The sequence below is a fragment of the Bidens hawaiensis genome, unplaced genomic scaffold (assembly GCF_021521415.1).
Source record: "Bidens hawaiensis isolate Kalapana, Puna unplaced genomic scaffold, B.hawaiensis_p1.1 tig00034725_1, whole genome shotgun sequence".
Taxonomy (NCBI): Eukaryota; Viridiplantae; Streptophyta; class Magnoliopsida; order Asterales; family Asteraceae; genus Bidens; species Bidens hawaiensis.
Window position 1 is genome coordinate 89,361 of NW_027505335.1, and position 14,888 is coordinate 104,248.

The 14,888-nt window shown below is 31.9% G+C and overlaps 1 protein-coding gene across 1 annotated transcript; it reads left to right on the top strand.

Moving 5' to 3' along the window:
• The first annotated feature begins 10,263 nt into the window (after nucleotides 1-10,263).
• On the top strand, nucleotides 10,264-14,888 carry LOC143612520 (signal peptide peptidase-like). Its single transcript, XM_077086485.1, has 12 exons — nucleotides 10,264-10,336; nucleotides 11,712-11,776; nucleotides 11,881-11,996; nucleotides 12,083-12,234; nucleotides 12,325-12,410; nucleotides 12,513-12,640; nucleotides 12,826-12,876; nucleotides 12,953-13,039; nucleotides 13,138-13,207; nucleotides 13,293-13,429; nucleotides 13,976-14,053; nucleotides 14,699-14,888. The coding sequence occupies exons 2-12, from the start codon at nucleotides 11,737-11,739 to the stop codon at nucleotides 14,777-14,779; spliced, it is 1,026 nt and encodes a 341-aa protein (XP_076942600.1). The 5' UTR covers nucleotides 10,264-10,336; nucleotides 11,712-11,736; the 3' UTR covers nucleotides 14,780-14,888.

A 14,888-nucleotide genomic window follows, 5' to 3' on the forward strand; every position in this document is an offset into this window, starting at 1 on the left:
ATGAAAGAGAATATAGGGAGGTGAGAAGTTGCCAAATCTGAATTGGTGATTGAAGATGGAATATAAATATATAAACTGATTGAAGATGAAATATAATTATAGTCACCATTTGCAATCATCTACGTCGAACTCTTCAAGTGATTTTACCATAAACTCAACTGATTGCAGAATTAATTGCAAACGTTGAACGCAATTGAAGGGTGCCGGATAATTGATTACATCGCTCCAACGAGGATATGAAAAGGGTCGGAGACTTGATAAACATTTAATACAAAGCGTCTCATGAGAGAGAATGTATGGAGGCGAGAAGTTGCCTATATACATTATAATGTAATATAGATGAATAAACATATATTTACCTTCAAGAGCTCTTTTTGTTGAATTTCATCTGGGCTAACAATATTTGAAGCTAATTGAGCACGCATAATCTTCAATTGTTTGATTTCAAAAATAAACCTTTTTTCATCTTCCGTGGATAAGGTTTCATCTTTTAAAGTATGGTCCGCTTTATTTACTTGTTTCAAAAAAACAAAGTTACCTTTGAGTTTTAATATGTAGGATGCCCTACATAAAATTGACAAGATTGCATATATGAGTGAAAAGAAAATGAGTTAAATCATACCCGTTTATCAATGTCTTCAACAGCAATGGTATTTTTAACTTTGTTGATGACCCGCTTAATATGATCGATTTGTTGCCTCTTTGATTTGAGTAATTGTTTTGCGGTCATTAATTCCACACTCATAGAATTTAGTGACTCTTTAAGAACTATCATACTCGTCTGTTCAATAAAGTTTCTAATTAATTATATGAACACAAGTGCTAACATAATAATGAAAAATAAACTCGTTATTAAAAGATTTCTTGCCCATTTACGATAATCTCTTCCAATATCGCGTCCTTACACCTTCGACCATCGTCTTCAACGCCCTCAGAAATCACACCATTCTCACTTTCTTGTAAATAAGTGAGAAGTGGTTCATGATTTTTTGGGTTGGTAAAACATTTTGGTTCAATCTCGGGGTTTAATAGAGCACTCTTTGTCTCGTTGAGACGATTGAATGACCCAAACAAAATATTAGTGTGAAAGCGCACAAATGTTGCTGGAAAACTACTTTAGTTTATCCACAAGGGGAGCTTCCTTACGTTCAAATTGTAGCCTTTTGTCATCATCACAAATTTCAGTTTGTGAAATTGTATCTTCTTGTAAGAACACGTCTTCACTTTCGTGTTTTGATTTTACATATTCAGTAGATGGGGAGATTAGTAGCTTCAGTCTCCAATGATTCAACTTCAATGGCTAATTCCGCTTCGTCATCTTCCAAACTCAAAGCATCATCAATATGCTCTGCAAATTTATTGAAGTTAATAGTTAAGTTGATAGTCGTATATACAAAAAAAATGTTTACAAATGAGTGTTTGTACTTTTAAGGATGTTCAGAGTCTGGTTTTGACGGATTTTAGGTCAAACAATGAGCCAAACCGTCATTATTGGTTTTTAATTATCGAAAATTGAAACCAAGCCACCACACACGATTTGGTTTCACCTTTTGGGCTTTACTGGTCCTTATATATTGGTGTTACATGAACATTTTTGTGAACATGTCAAAGGTGTTAGTCATCTAAATAACATGTGTAGGAAATGTGAATAGGACTTGTTAGTTGTTACCTAACAAACGAGTACAACAGTATACTACAAAATATTAGGTACAGTTTTATATTTTTATTAAACATAGATAAACTATAAAATATAAATGGTAAAACATGTATAATATAAAATATGTATAAAAGTAAAATATAACGGTCGGTTTTGGGTACAAAACATAAACAAAACTGTTCATTACTGTTTGGAATATTTTAAAGTAACATATCGAAATTTTAGAAAAAGGAAATCCGACTGTGAGATTTCACTGTTTTAAACCGAACCGTGAACTTGATTTTAAATTGTAACCGTGAATTGCCAATCACTAGGTGGTTTCTAAAATATTTTTCCAGAAATCAACGATCTAGTATTCTCAATTAATATTTAATTTTGTTAAGAAAAATTATTTTTATAGACGCAGCAATTTTTTAACGGCTTTTTAAAACATGTACGAATTTTAGTATTTTTATAATAAATAGTGCATAGCATACGCGATACGCTCGCATCACGCATCGCTTGTTAGATTTTTGAAGCGCCGTTGCGCAATTTAAAGCCAAGATCGTGAACACCTCTAATCTTAGTAGGAACTTATAATAATTTGTATTACATCTATTTTAATTAATTTACTTAAAAGCTCATTATCATCTTATGAACAAAAAGTTGTTTACGTTTCATGGTTCGGTTTCAGTTTTTTCGGTGATGATTTTGAGTTCGGTTCGGTTTTGGGTTTTTGTTTTTGCCATTTGAGCTGAAAAATTTTGAGCCCAAAAATAAAATTGGTCCAAAATAAGAATTTGGGCTATATCATGTTATTAATTATTTGGCCCGAAAACCCGAACCGGTTCCATACCCGGAACCGGGTTTTTCCAATACCCGAAACCGGGCATTTCAAGTACCCGATGTATACCCGATAAATACCTTAAAAATACCCGAAAAATACCCTAAAAAGTGCAAACTTTTAAAAAATCCAATCTATATCCGAAAAAACCCGAAAAAACCCTTAAATAGGGTTTTTTCAATACCCGATAATAGGGTATAGGGTATTCAAATACCCAGTTTTAGAATACCCGGTTCTATACCCGACTCGAACCTGATGCATAGAGTATGGTTTTTAGAGACAATACCCGACCCGAACCGACCCGCTTCTTACCAATACCCGGTCATATCCGTACCCGGTCATACCCGAACCCGGTTCTATACCCGAACCCGGGTATTTAAAAAACCCGATTTATGCACCTCTACCTCTATGTGACCATATGGATCGGCCAACCCAACAAATGAAATCCCAAAACAAGTTGTTATAAGCCCATGTCACATACTTAACCAGTTAACCCCAAATAAAAGATTTGGCCCAAGATTACCAACTTAATAAAATGCTTGAACCGATAAACAAAAAATGTTATTAGAATTAAACGAGCATGCACTAACGAGCATGCACTCCCGCATCTTCTAACCTGCTAATAACTCAGATCACCAAGTTAATCCAATAATACATACTAAAATTACCAACAATTCTTTCATGCATGCGAGTAGAGTATTTGTAGAGTAGAAAATGGATGTGTTTGCCAACCAAAAAATTTGTATGTTGTAGGTATAGGAGTCCTCACAGAACGATCAATCTGATAGCGATATCACGATTATAAGATTAATCCAAGTTGCTATATTCAATTCATAATTTAAGTTCGGCTTCATCTACGGGTATGTTAATTCATAATTCAAGTTCGGCTTCGATTTACATGTTTTGTAGGAATGTGGTGGGGGTGTTAAAATGAAGGCAGGGGATTACGTTTAGATGGAGAAACCCAAAGACACATTCAACGTTTGCGCGGATTTGCAATCGCCAAAATCTTCGTTAGTGATCTTGCCGTAAGGCAAAGGGTTTAATGCTTTACTTTTAGTAAGTTAAATAATAAGTCCTCTTAGAAATAAATATCTTAATAAATTGCATAATTAGTCCTTTACATTCTTTACATGAGTAAATGTTTGAAATGCTTTTATGTTATGACTTAAGAATAAAAAAATAATAACAGTATTTACATGTCATTTTTGGTACTCAATAGTAAATATTAATCACATAGCAAAAATTTACAAGAACGGAGAGCCCTTAGTTCAACCTTTTGTTTACTGCTATTATACTTCTAATACTAATAAAACGTTAAGATTATAAAGAATATAAATAAATAAAAGTATTCTAGTTTTGGTGTCACTTCTAAAAGAGGTATGTTTTTCAGTGCGGGCTTGCAATAGGGTTTTGCTCCATGAAGGAGTGAGCAGACGAAACAACCCACAAAATTATAACCACGAAAGTGATTATCATATTTCCTCGATGGCTCCAACGGTTTTTGTTTCTTATATCCGGTTTCAGTTGCTTTTCAAACTCATTTGATGTCTTTGACTCGACAACAATCTCGTCATCAACTTTGTTGTTGGTGGCATCTACAACTGCCAGTGCCCGCTTCTTTTCTAGAGATGCTCGCTTATTTTCCCTCTTTCTCAACCGCTTTAACTTTATCTGCACAAAAGCAAGTCAAACAAGTCAGATGTAGAAAATTAGTTAAAGATGTAACGAGTTGAAAATCATCTTAATTGTATTTAATTAAGGAGCTAAGTATTTATAATATACAAAAATTGGAATATAAAAAAGCTAAAGGAAATAAAAAAGACAGTTTAAACTTTAAACGTACCCTTTCTTGTTGTTGGGCCTCCTCTTGGGCTTCCTGTTGGGCTCGCTTCTCAGCCCGTTTTTGAGCCTATAGAGCATTTATTTTCTTCCTCTTTTGGGCCTTAACTTCTTTTTTCTCTTCATCCAACCGATTTTTTTCTTTCAATATCGCATCAATCTCTTCTTTTGTTAACTCATTTACTTCTTCGGTTTTTGGTATCGGCTCAACTTCCTCTAACAAATCCTCTTTAATTTGATCATCTAAATGTTCCACTTCAACAGATTCAACCGTCTTTTGTATCTCTAAATCAATAACTTCTAACACGGATTTTATTTCATCCTGGTCGAGACCCGAGTTATTGGCTTGTAAACAGTGATAACTGGTTCAAGATTGTTAGTGTTGGCAAAGCATTCAGGTTCAGTCTCAGGGTTTAATAGTACATTGTTTGTGTCATTGAGACGCTCGAATGAGCCAAATTGAATATTGATGTCAACACTCACAAATGTGCAGGGAAGGTTACTTTAGGTTGATCCATAAGGGGAGCCTCCTCATCTTTATATTGTAGCTTTCCTTCCTCATCACCAATTTCAGTTCGTGTATTATAATCAGTATTCTTATTGGTATCAACACTATCCTTTAGTTGAGTGTTTGTCTGAGTTTCATCAAAATTGTCTTCTACACACTCAGTAGCTTCTGTCTCTAATGGTTCGGTTCCATTGATTGATTCCGCTCCATCATCCTCTAAGTTCAAAACATCATCAACATTCCCTACAAGTTTATTTAAGTTGACAGTCATACATACAAAAAGTTGTTTACATTTAGGTATTGGCGTCAAAGAGATAGTAAGAAATATAAGTATTTGTACCTTTTATTCATTATCCTTTACTTAAAGATCTTAAATAATATACTTTTTTGATAAGTTCTCACTCAATATATAAATTAGTCAAACCGCCAGTCACGGTTTTGGTCATCGAAAACCGAAACCAAACCATTCAAAATTGTAACCGAGCCATTACAAATGATTCGGTTCCGTCTTTTGGGCCTTATATATAATACACATAACAAAAATAAAGTTTATTGAAAATTGCATACTGCAAAGTTGCAAACACAACAAAATTCATGTTGCAAACTAAATATTAGTGTTAAGCAAACATTTTTATCAAGATGTTAGTTATCTAAAATTTCCGACTAACAGAGACCATTATTTAGCTTTGAGTTTAAAAACAAAATCAGTTACATTATAAAAGGCACAGTTTTATTTATACTAAACATAGATAAAACTATAAAAATACAAATATTAAATTACGAAAAAGATAATAGCAAGCATTATATCATATATACAAAAACTTGTTTACAAGGGTATTAAAGCTATAAATTTAGGGGTGTGTATGCTTCAATTTCGTCTTTGAATATTTGAAAAACGTTCGGTTTCGTTTTTTTTTTAGTTTACGGTTGGGGTTCGCTTTGTTTCGATTTTACTATTTGAGCTTGAAAATTTTGGGTTCAAAAATAAATTTGACCCAAAATAATGAAGTTGGGCCTAAGTCATGTTGTTAACTAAGAACTAATTGATGCTAAAACACTTAAGTTACATGTTTGTTTAATTCTTATGAGTTTCTTAAAGTAAAAAAGTAAGAATATAAAATCTATAAATTCGGTTTAGTTCGGCTTTTTTGGTTTCTATTACATGCAAAACCAAAACGAACCGTAAGTTCGGTTTTTACAAAAACATATAACCAAACCATTTAGTTATTGTTTCGGTTCGGTTTTTCAATTTATTGCAAACCCTAATATTAATATAGGTGATAATAATATAACTATTTGTACCTCTAATTAGTGGTAGTTTATGTTGCACTTGTGTTGGTTCATCCTCACTGCTCAATTGTGTTCCATCTTCTTCTTGGCTAAACACATAATCAACATTCTCTCCAACAGATTCTGTAGTAGTATCCTCCGATTCGACACTTGTTCCAGTTTGTGAAACCGCACTCGTATTAATAATAACATCAACATTCTCTCCAACACATTCAGTAGTAGCCAATTGTTTACCAAACTCGGTTAACAACACGTCTCCCACATGTTCGGTAGCATCATCCTTCGATTCAATGCTTGTTTCAGCTTGTGAAACCGCACTCGTATTAATGAATAAAAACATCATCATCGGTAGCTTCTGTCTCCAATGGTACCACCTCAACATTCTCCATAACCGCGCAAACAGGTTCAATACCGATCACCTCCTCATGACAACCGAATTCAGTTATTATCGCCATTGTTGAACGATCACAACTTTTTCTACAAATCTATAAAACAATAATCAGGATATTAATAACATTACAAGTCTAGTAAACATTGAACTAATAAAACGTAACATAACATAACATATACTTACAGGAAGATTAATTGATTAATGTGAAACAAGATGAATAAATAGAAGTAAAGTTAAGTTATGGGTTTATATATTGATGTAGTATGAATTTGAATTGGGGTGGGAGACGTGTATTTATTTATTTATTTTTAAATAATATATTTAAGCTTAATAATAAAATGGATAATCATGCTTTATTTAAATTTTGTTTATTTATTTTAATTTTAACTTTTTTTAGATAATTACACTATTACAGCAAGATGACTTGTATTTACTTTTAGGTTAATTTAATTTTTTTCTCGTTGATTTATATTATGTTTGTACTCGACACAAAATTATTTTAATTATAAGATTTTTTATTTTTTTGAAAGACCAGCGAATCATATAATATAATCAAACTACCAAAATTACTAGGTAAAAATAACCACGCGACAAGATACTACCCCTAGACCACATTGCACCCGCGGATATACTCTACCTAATACTGTTTAACTTTCAATCCGATTACATTTTAAACTCACGCTAATCTACCCATGAAATTGGCATCCCACCTCGATCGACTCTTTATCTGTAAATAACTCAATGCTTTAATATCGCTCATTACATTTTCCGGCAGGAACGCCTTCCGATTGAAGACAAAAGTTTTCAATTTTAGTAATATATTCTCCTTTTAAGTTAGGCAAAAGTTTCGGCTCTCAGAAAGTTATGTTAATCAAATTATCACTTCGGTTCGGGTACAAGATAAGAAAACAAATTATAAAAGGAAAACAAAATGAACATGATACTTTAAATAAAAAAAACAAATTAATAGGGGAATGAAAGAGTATTCGATTTTAGTTTTTTGAACAAACAATATTATTTTAAACTTTTAATCATTAAAGAAATCTATATGTGATATTATAATTTTGAGTTACGGTATTTAAAAAGTTTTTAATGACATATAGCAAACTCTCTAATTATATATGAGAGTGTTTTAGATATTAACCCCTTACAAATCTAAATAATAACTTTTATTCTTAAAATACACGCTAACATGTTCCATTAAACGGGTCAAACGTTTTATAATGTAAGTCGTGTACAAAGTTGACTCGTTTAATAAACATGTTGTATTAGACAACCTGTCACATGAATTGCGAGCCATACAAGTTTCTCTATTCTTAGTAAGATCGCTTTTTTTTTCTTCTTTTTAATCAAACATAGTTTTTTTTTTTCTTGAAAAACATGCGTTTTCTACTCTTTACATAATGTACTCCTAAAATAATCACACATGCATAAAAAAAATCAACATTAGTGAATCGATTTAACCAAATGGGGTTCGATTTAACTGTTTTATAGGAATGTGATAGGAGTGTTAAAATGAAGGCAAAAGGTTTCGTTTAAGGTGGAGAAACCCAAAGACACATTTAGTGTTTAAGCGGATTTGCAGTGGCTGAAATCCTCGTAAGAGATCTTGCTAAGGGCATATTGTTCGATGTTTTATTTTTAGTAAGTTAAATAATAAGTCCTGTGCGAAATAAATATCTTAAGAAGTTACATAGGTGTTTATATAAAATGAGTAAATGACTAAAATGCTTTCATGTTATACATTATTAAAAGTTTAAGGTGTTCGACATTTGGATGTAAATAAAACAAAAATGAAATCATATTGATTGTAAAAAAAGTATAATAATTGTATAAATACTGGACTAAGTGATTATTTTTGCCAAAAATTTATTTTAATGTTTGTGTAGTAAGAGTTTATAAAATCACAAATTGGTTTAAATCTAGATGGGGTTTAACCCATATATTATCCATCATACTATGCACATTACCACCTTTTACACTCTCTCCTCTTGTTGAATTCGACTAAGAGTATGATCCTTAAATGATGGGTTAGTTAAAAACTCCTTGCATACGTTACAGAGCATTATGCACCTTTTAGTTAAATCAGAACACATTTTCTACGTACTTGATTTTTGGATATTTTATACATATTTTGATTAACATCACTTGGAGATCTTGTTGCTTGGTGTAGATATTCATATTGAATAAGAAGATAATTGGATCATGTGTTCATCTTTATTAAGTTACTACCACTTTTCTACAAAGGTTGTTATCCTTAACACCTTATGTATGGTTTTGAGTTTCATTGCAAAATAACAAGACAGTTGTTGGATAAAATTAAGAAATAAAAATTTTAAATTCTATAATTTCACATCTCAAATTCTTGGTAAAGCCCTAAATCTTCCTTTCGCTTTGGGCTTTCAAAATAGTTGGCCGTCACTAGCGTCAACATGATGTTGCTCAATGCTCACACTCACCATAAACACGGCCCCTTTTAGCCCCTGTATATATAGATTTTTCATTATGAACTAGTTAAGTTGTACGTTATTTGTTAATTAAAGTAAATAAAAATTTCCAACCAAATTATAACCATTAGATTACAAGCGATTTTTCATATATTGGTAGGAATGATTTGCTCAATTGACTTTGGTTTTCCAAATTATTTCAATAATACAAAATATGTTATGTCATAATATGTTAGTGTGATATTACAACACGTAATGAACACATAACATGAAGATAATGCCCCTACTAATGCATGACCTAACAACCAAGGATATAAAACAATACACTAAAATTATTAACACAAGTGGTATCAGAATATATGAAAACTATTAATGTGTAACCCTATCTTCATAAGTATAAAATAAATTAGTTAAATTAATCATTTTTACAGTATATATAGTTGCAACTTATATGTAACTTCTCTGTCATTTTCATTAAATAAGTATAAACATGGGTAATTACATAGGTACACTACTAGATAGCTGAATTAAAACGTTGGAAAAAAACACGAAATACATAAAAAAAAACTCATCCCAAGTGGAAAATCGGGATAAAGAAACTCATCCCAAGTGGAAAACCGGGTCACTAATTGATCAACGACTGTTTAATTTGGAACAACCAGTAAGCCCTCACTTAAGTATCGGGTTAAACATGTCGTGACAATATCATCATATCAACATCTAAAAACTCATGCCATGTTCAAGTTCATGTGTTATATACGACACAGTTTTCACATTCATATCAAGTTTGACCCACAAGCATAACGCAAAAACTCATGTCGTGTTCCGTTCATGTATAGTATATGACACAATTTTCACATTCATATCCAGTTTGACTCACAAACATAACGCATTTAATAAAAAAACATTAATTGATCGATGACTATTTAATTTGAAACAACCAGTAAGCCCTCTATCATAAAAGTTTCAGGTTAAACAAGTCTGATCATATCAACCCGTAAAAACTCATGTCGTGTCCAGGTTCGTGTATTATATACGACACAATCTCCACATTTACATCAAATTTGACCAGCAAACATAACACATTTAATAAAAAGATATCTTAAAATACTCTTTTCAAAAAAGTAAAACAAATCAATATATGATCAAGATCAATTAACCATTAACCATCATCAATGCAATAATAATATTAATAATAATAATATTATTATTACATTCCGTTACAATTTATGTTATAATAATGTCTTATAAATGACTTCAAGTATATGTTTTGACTAGACGAAGACATAAGGGTTACAATTACCCTCTAAACCCTTACACATCTCCGGCGAACTCTCCGGCGACCGCCGATTCTCACATCCTTCCGTCATACACGCCGGTAATTTCAAAACCCACAATTTAATTTCACCGTTGATTACTTTAATTCCTGAATTCTGAATTTGTGCCCTAATTTGTTCATTTTCAGACGGAAACTGAAATTGATTTCGATCGATCGATTAATTGGTCAATTGATCAACCGATCCGGTGTATTATCTGGGTTTGTTGTTATCTTGGAAGTTACGGTGGGTTTTGTTATGGGTTTTGGTTTTTTTGTGAAATTGGAGTTAGGGTTTTGGTAATTGAACTTGATTTTGGGTTAAATTTGTTGGCTTTTAGTGTTTTGAGTGAGTTTTTCGATTTGATTTTGCTCTTGGTTTGGTGTTTTGGGTTGGATCTGAATGTGATTGTGTTAGAGGTGTAGGGGTGTGTGAAAAAATCCAAAACCGAACCCGAATTATCGTATACTGGGTACTCGAAGTATCTGAGTTTTCGGATTCGGTTTGGATGGGCATTTTGGAATTTTTTATTTTTTTGAAATTATTGGATAATAATATTTATTAGAAAATTTAGATATTTCGGATAGAGAATTATAATTTGTAAAAACATTGGATTGGTTGCATAATACAAATGTATAACTTACGACTAAGGGCATTGGCTACGACATTCGCTTTATCGGGATGGTAGCGAATCTCACAATTCCAGTCACTAAGTAACTCGGCCCATCGTCGTTGTCTCATGTTGAGCTCTTTTAGATCGAAAATGTGTCGAGGGCTCTTATGAATTTTTGTTTTAAATTTTTAAGAGGTGAACTATCTTTCATAGAGAGAGGGATTTTATTTTTCTTCATATTGTTAAATTTCGGATATTTGATAAGTTTATTGAGAGTTTTCTCTTATTTAATTGTTAATTTGGGAATTTCTTGATTAGGCAAAAGTATTTGTGTTTTACTTACATTATGCTTGAGAAGACAATGAAATGAAGTTTGATGCACCAAAAGTTAATTGAATGCCTTGCATGGACTACCGATTGCATTGATTCAAGTTGTGATGTAAATAGTTTATGGTCAATACCGTGTATTTGACAGACAACTTCATGTTAGTCAAGTTGTTCATGAAAGGCATTGATGTACTTTTGGTACATGCATTCTTTGCATTATCTTCTTGAGCTTAATATGAGTATCAGACAAATGTTTTTGCTAGTTTTGAAATTGCCAAGTTAATAGTTACATAAGAGAAAATTGTCAACAAACTAAACCAAGATCTGAAATATGAGTGTGTGAAGACCAATAAAAGGAGTAAACTTTTTCCGGTGTAATTTCTTATAATTCTTAAGTTATGGTAGAAGGATAACTGTTAACAACGGTTAAAGAGTTAAATTTTTTTACCTACAATATTGTTTATTGTTTTTCACCTTGGGTGACATGCGTGTTGCAGATTCTGCTGTTAGCTAGTTTTGACGATGAAGAGTGGTGAGAGAGCTGCAAATATTGCACTAGCAGGTTTTGTTTTATTTCCTATTGAAGTTACATCTATGATATTATTATTTTTCCTGGTATTTGTTCTTAGTTATATTCTAATCTGTTGTTGCTTTTTTGGATTGTAGGTCTAACGCTAGCACCACTAGTTTTGAAGGTTGACCCGAATATAAATGTTATTTTGACCGCATGCCTCACTGTTTTTGTGGGCTGTTACCGTTCTGTCAAGTCAACACCTCCGACTGTAATTATAAAGCACCCTGTTCAGATTTTTTTTTCTAGTTTCGTCATATTTTATACTTAAAAAATATATATCATTTTTTTCTACAGGAGACGATGTCTAATGCACATGCCATGCGTTTCCCTCTAGTTGGCAGCGCAATGTTGTTGTCTTTGTTCTTGCTGTTTAAGTTCTTGTCAAAAGACCTGGTCAACGCGGTCTTGACTTGCTACTTCTTTGTGCTTGGCATCCTCGCACTCTCGTATGTTTTTATATATATCATGAAATCGGAATAATTCTTTTATTAGTACATTAAGTTAGCTAATCAGTATTTGTTAAACTCGTATTGCAGGGCGACACTCTTGCCTGCAATTAGGCGGTTTTTACCTACCAAGTGGAATGAAGATGTTCTCCATTGGCATTTCCCGTATTTTAAATGTATGCGTTTTTTATCCTATAATTTCCTTTGTCATCAGTTTATAATAATGCTTTTTAATCTGCGTTCTTATTATATGATATATTTCTCTATGTATTAAACAGCTCTAGACGTTGAGTTCACAAGGTCTCAAGTCGTTGCAGCAATTCCCGGGACCTTTTTTTGTGTGTGGTATGTTGCAAAGAAGCATTGGCTTGCTAACAATACCTTGGGACTTGCATTCTGCATTCAGGTTTGATCACATTCGTAATATCTTGAAGAAAAAACATATATTAGTTGTTTCCTGATCTTCGTATTATAGATTTATCAATCCCCTTTTTTTAATATTCAACTTTTTTAATCTTTTGTTATATGTTCAGCTTTTTTCCTTGATTTTTAGATTAATATTACAAGTTACAATCTTTGTATATATTGCAGGGAATTGAAATGCTTTCTCTTGGCTCATTCACAACTGGTAGCATTCTGTTGGTAAGGAAGATTATTTTTTCCTTATTTTTTTGTGAATAATTTTAATATTAGCATGAAACATGATTAAAATTTGCAGGTTGGACTCTTTTTCTATGATATATTCTGGGTCTTCTTTACTCCAGTTATGGTCAGTGTCGCCAAATCATTCGATGCACCTATAAAGGTAATGTATGATACTATGATTTACTGTTGAAGTTGAGTGGTTCTTATAATCTTATATTCTTTTTAAAGTTCTAACAAAGCAGTTTATTTCGATTTCAGCTTCTATTCCCAACAGGAGTCACCGAACGTCCATTTTCTATGCTCGGTTTAGGTGACATTGTTATCCCAGGTATGTCATATTTTTTACTGATTTTATTATTTATAAAAGCTGCATGCTTTTTTTGTTTTTACATATTTTTTATGTTTTTGATCAGGCATATTTGTAGCATTGGCACTGAGATTTGACGTGTCAAGAGGGAGAAATAACCAATACTTCAAGAGTGCTTTCTTGGGGTATGCGGTCGGTGTGGTGGTTACTATTATTGTCATGAACTGGTTTCAAGCTGCACAGGTTGGTACCTTTTTACTTTATTTCGTAGTCTTCATTTTTACATGAATAAAAATTAAAACTTGACGATTTAGTCCCTCAACGAAGTATGTATTTGGTTAAAGGCGAATGTTATCGTAAGAGTTACCATTTGTTACCTTTTCTATTGTGTGAAGTCAAAAGTTTATAGAATGGTCAATATTTGAAGACTTGCTTCGACGTTTAAAATGTCTGTGGTCAGATTTGGCATTAATGAAGCTAGATACATACTCTTGGATGGCCTATACAATATTATCAACAGTCGGGAGTTTAAAAATTTTGATGCCTTAAAAAAAATTCCAGTAGTTAGATTGCTTTAATGTCGTATACGTTTCGTGTCCTAGTACATTATATTCTTAATTTTTTGACAAAATTTTTGTGCTTTTGCATGATTAAATCTTCAATTTTTATAAATAAAAGCAGCGGTCTTTATTGCTATTTGCTGCATGATTAGTCTCTAAATTTTTTCAACATTTATGTTTCTTGTTTTAATGAATGCATGTAGTAATCTAACATTGTTTTTTGTTTCAGCCTGCTCTGTTATATATTGTGCCTGGTGTTATTGGGTTCTTGGGTGCTCATTGCATTTGGAATGGAGAAGTCAAACCGGTAAGCGTTTATCTGAACATAAAATTTAATATCCTGCCTGTGATTTGTTGCTGAGGTGGCAAAAATTTTAAAAGTTGCATTTCTCAATAGTCTATATTTGGTTATATTTTATAATATTCGGAAAAAGTTATAAATTATACAATATGGGTTGGTTTCCTTTAAGAACTCAAAAAAAGTTAAGAACTTTTCTCTTAAAACAACCAAACATTATTTATAATCTTTTTCATATATTAACATTATTTGATAGTAGTTTTATCATATTTTATGTATAAATATTTTATTACATATATAATCACAAGTTTACATGTGTAAAATTTTTGTAATAACAAATTTACATTTGTGTAAAAAAAATTTAGATACGTGTAAAAAATAATTTGCATAATAGTAAATATACATATAAAAAGTAATAAAACTACAGTCAAATAATATTAATATACCAATTTTTTTTTAAAGTTGGTCTTTAAAGAGTTTTAAAGTTCTTAAATAATTTAGGAGTTCTATATAAATATTTAGTTTTAAGTGACTTAGAAAGTTATATGTATAAATAACACTGGCTGACAAAATCGTTCTGTCATAAATAAACGGGTCGAAGCAACTGTTTATAAGCTTGCAGCATTCTAATATGGCGGTTTTGATGTTTGGTAGTTGTTGGAGTTTGACGAGTCTAAGACGGTTGTTAGCGGTGATGGCGTTGCAGATGAGGATAAAAGCAAGAAAGTAGAGTGAGAAATGAGTTTACAAAATACAGTTACTTGTAGTAGGAGAAACTATGTTTTAGTTTTTTCTTTTTATATACTTTTTTTAATGGCATTGTAACCCTAATCTTTTTGGTTTA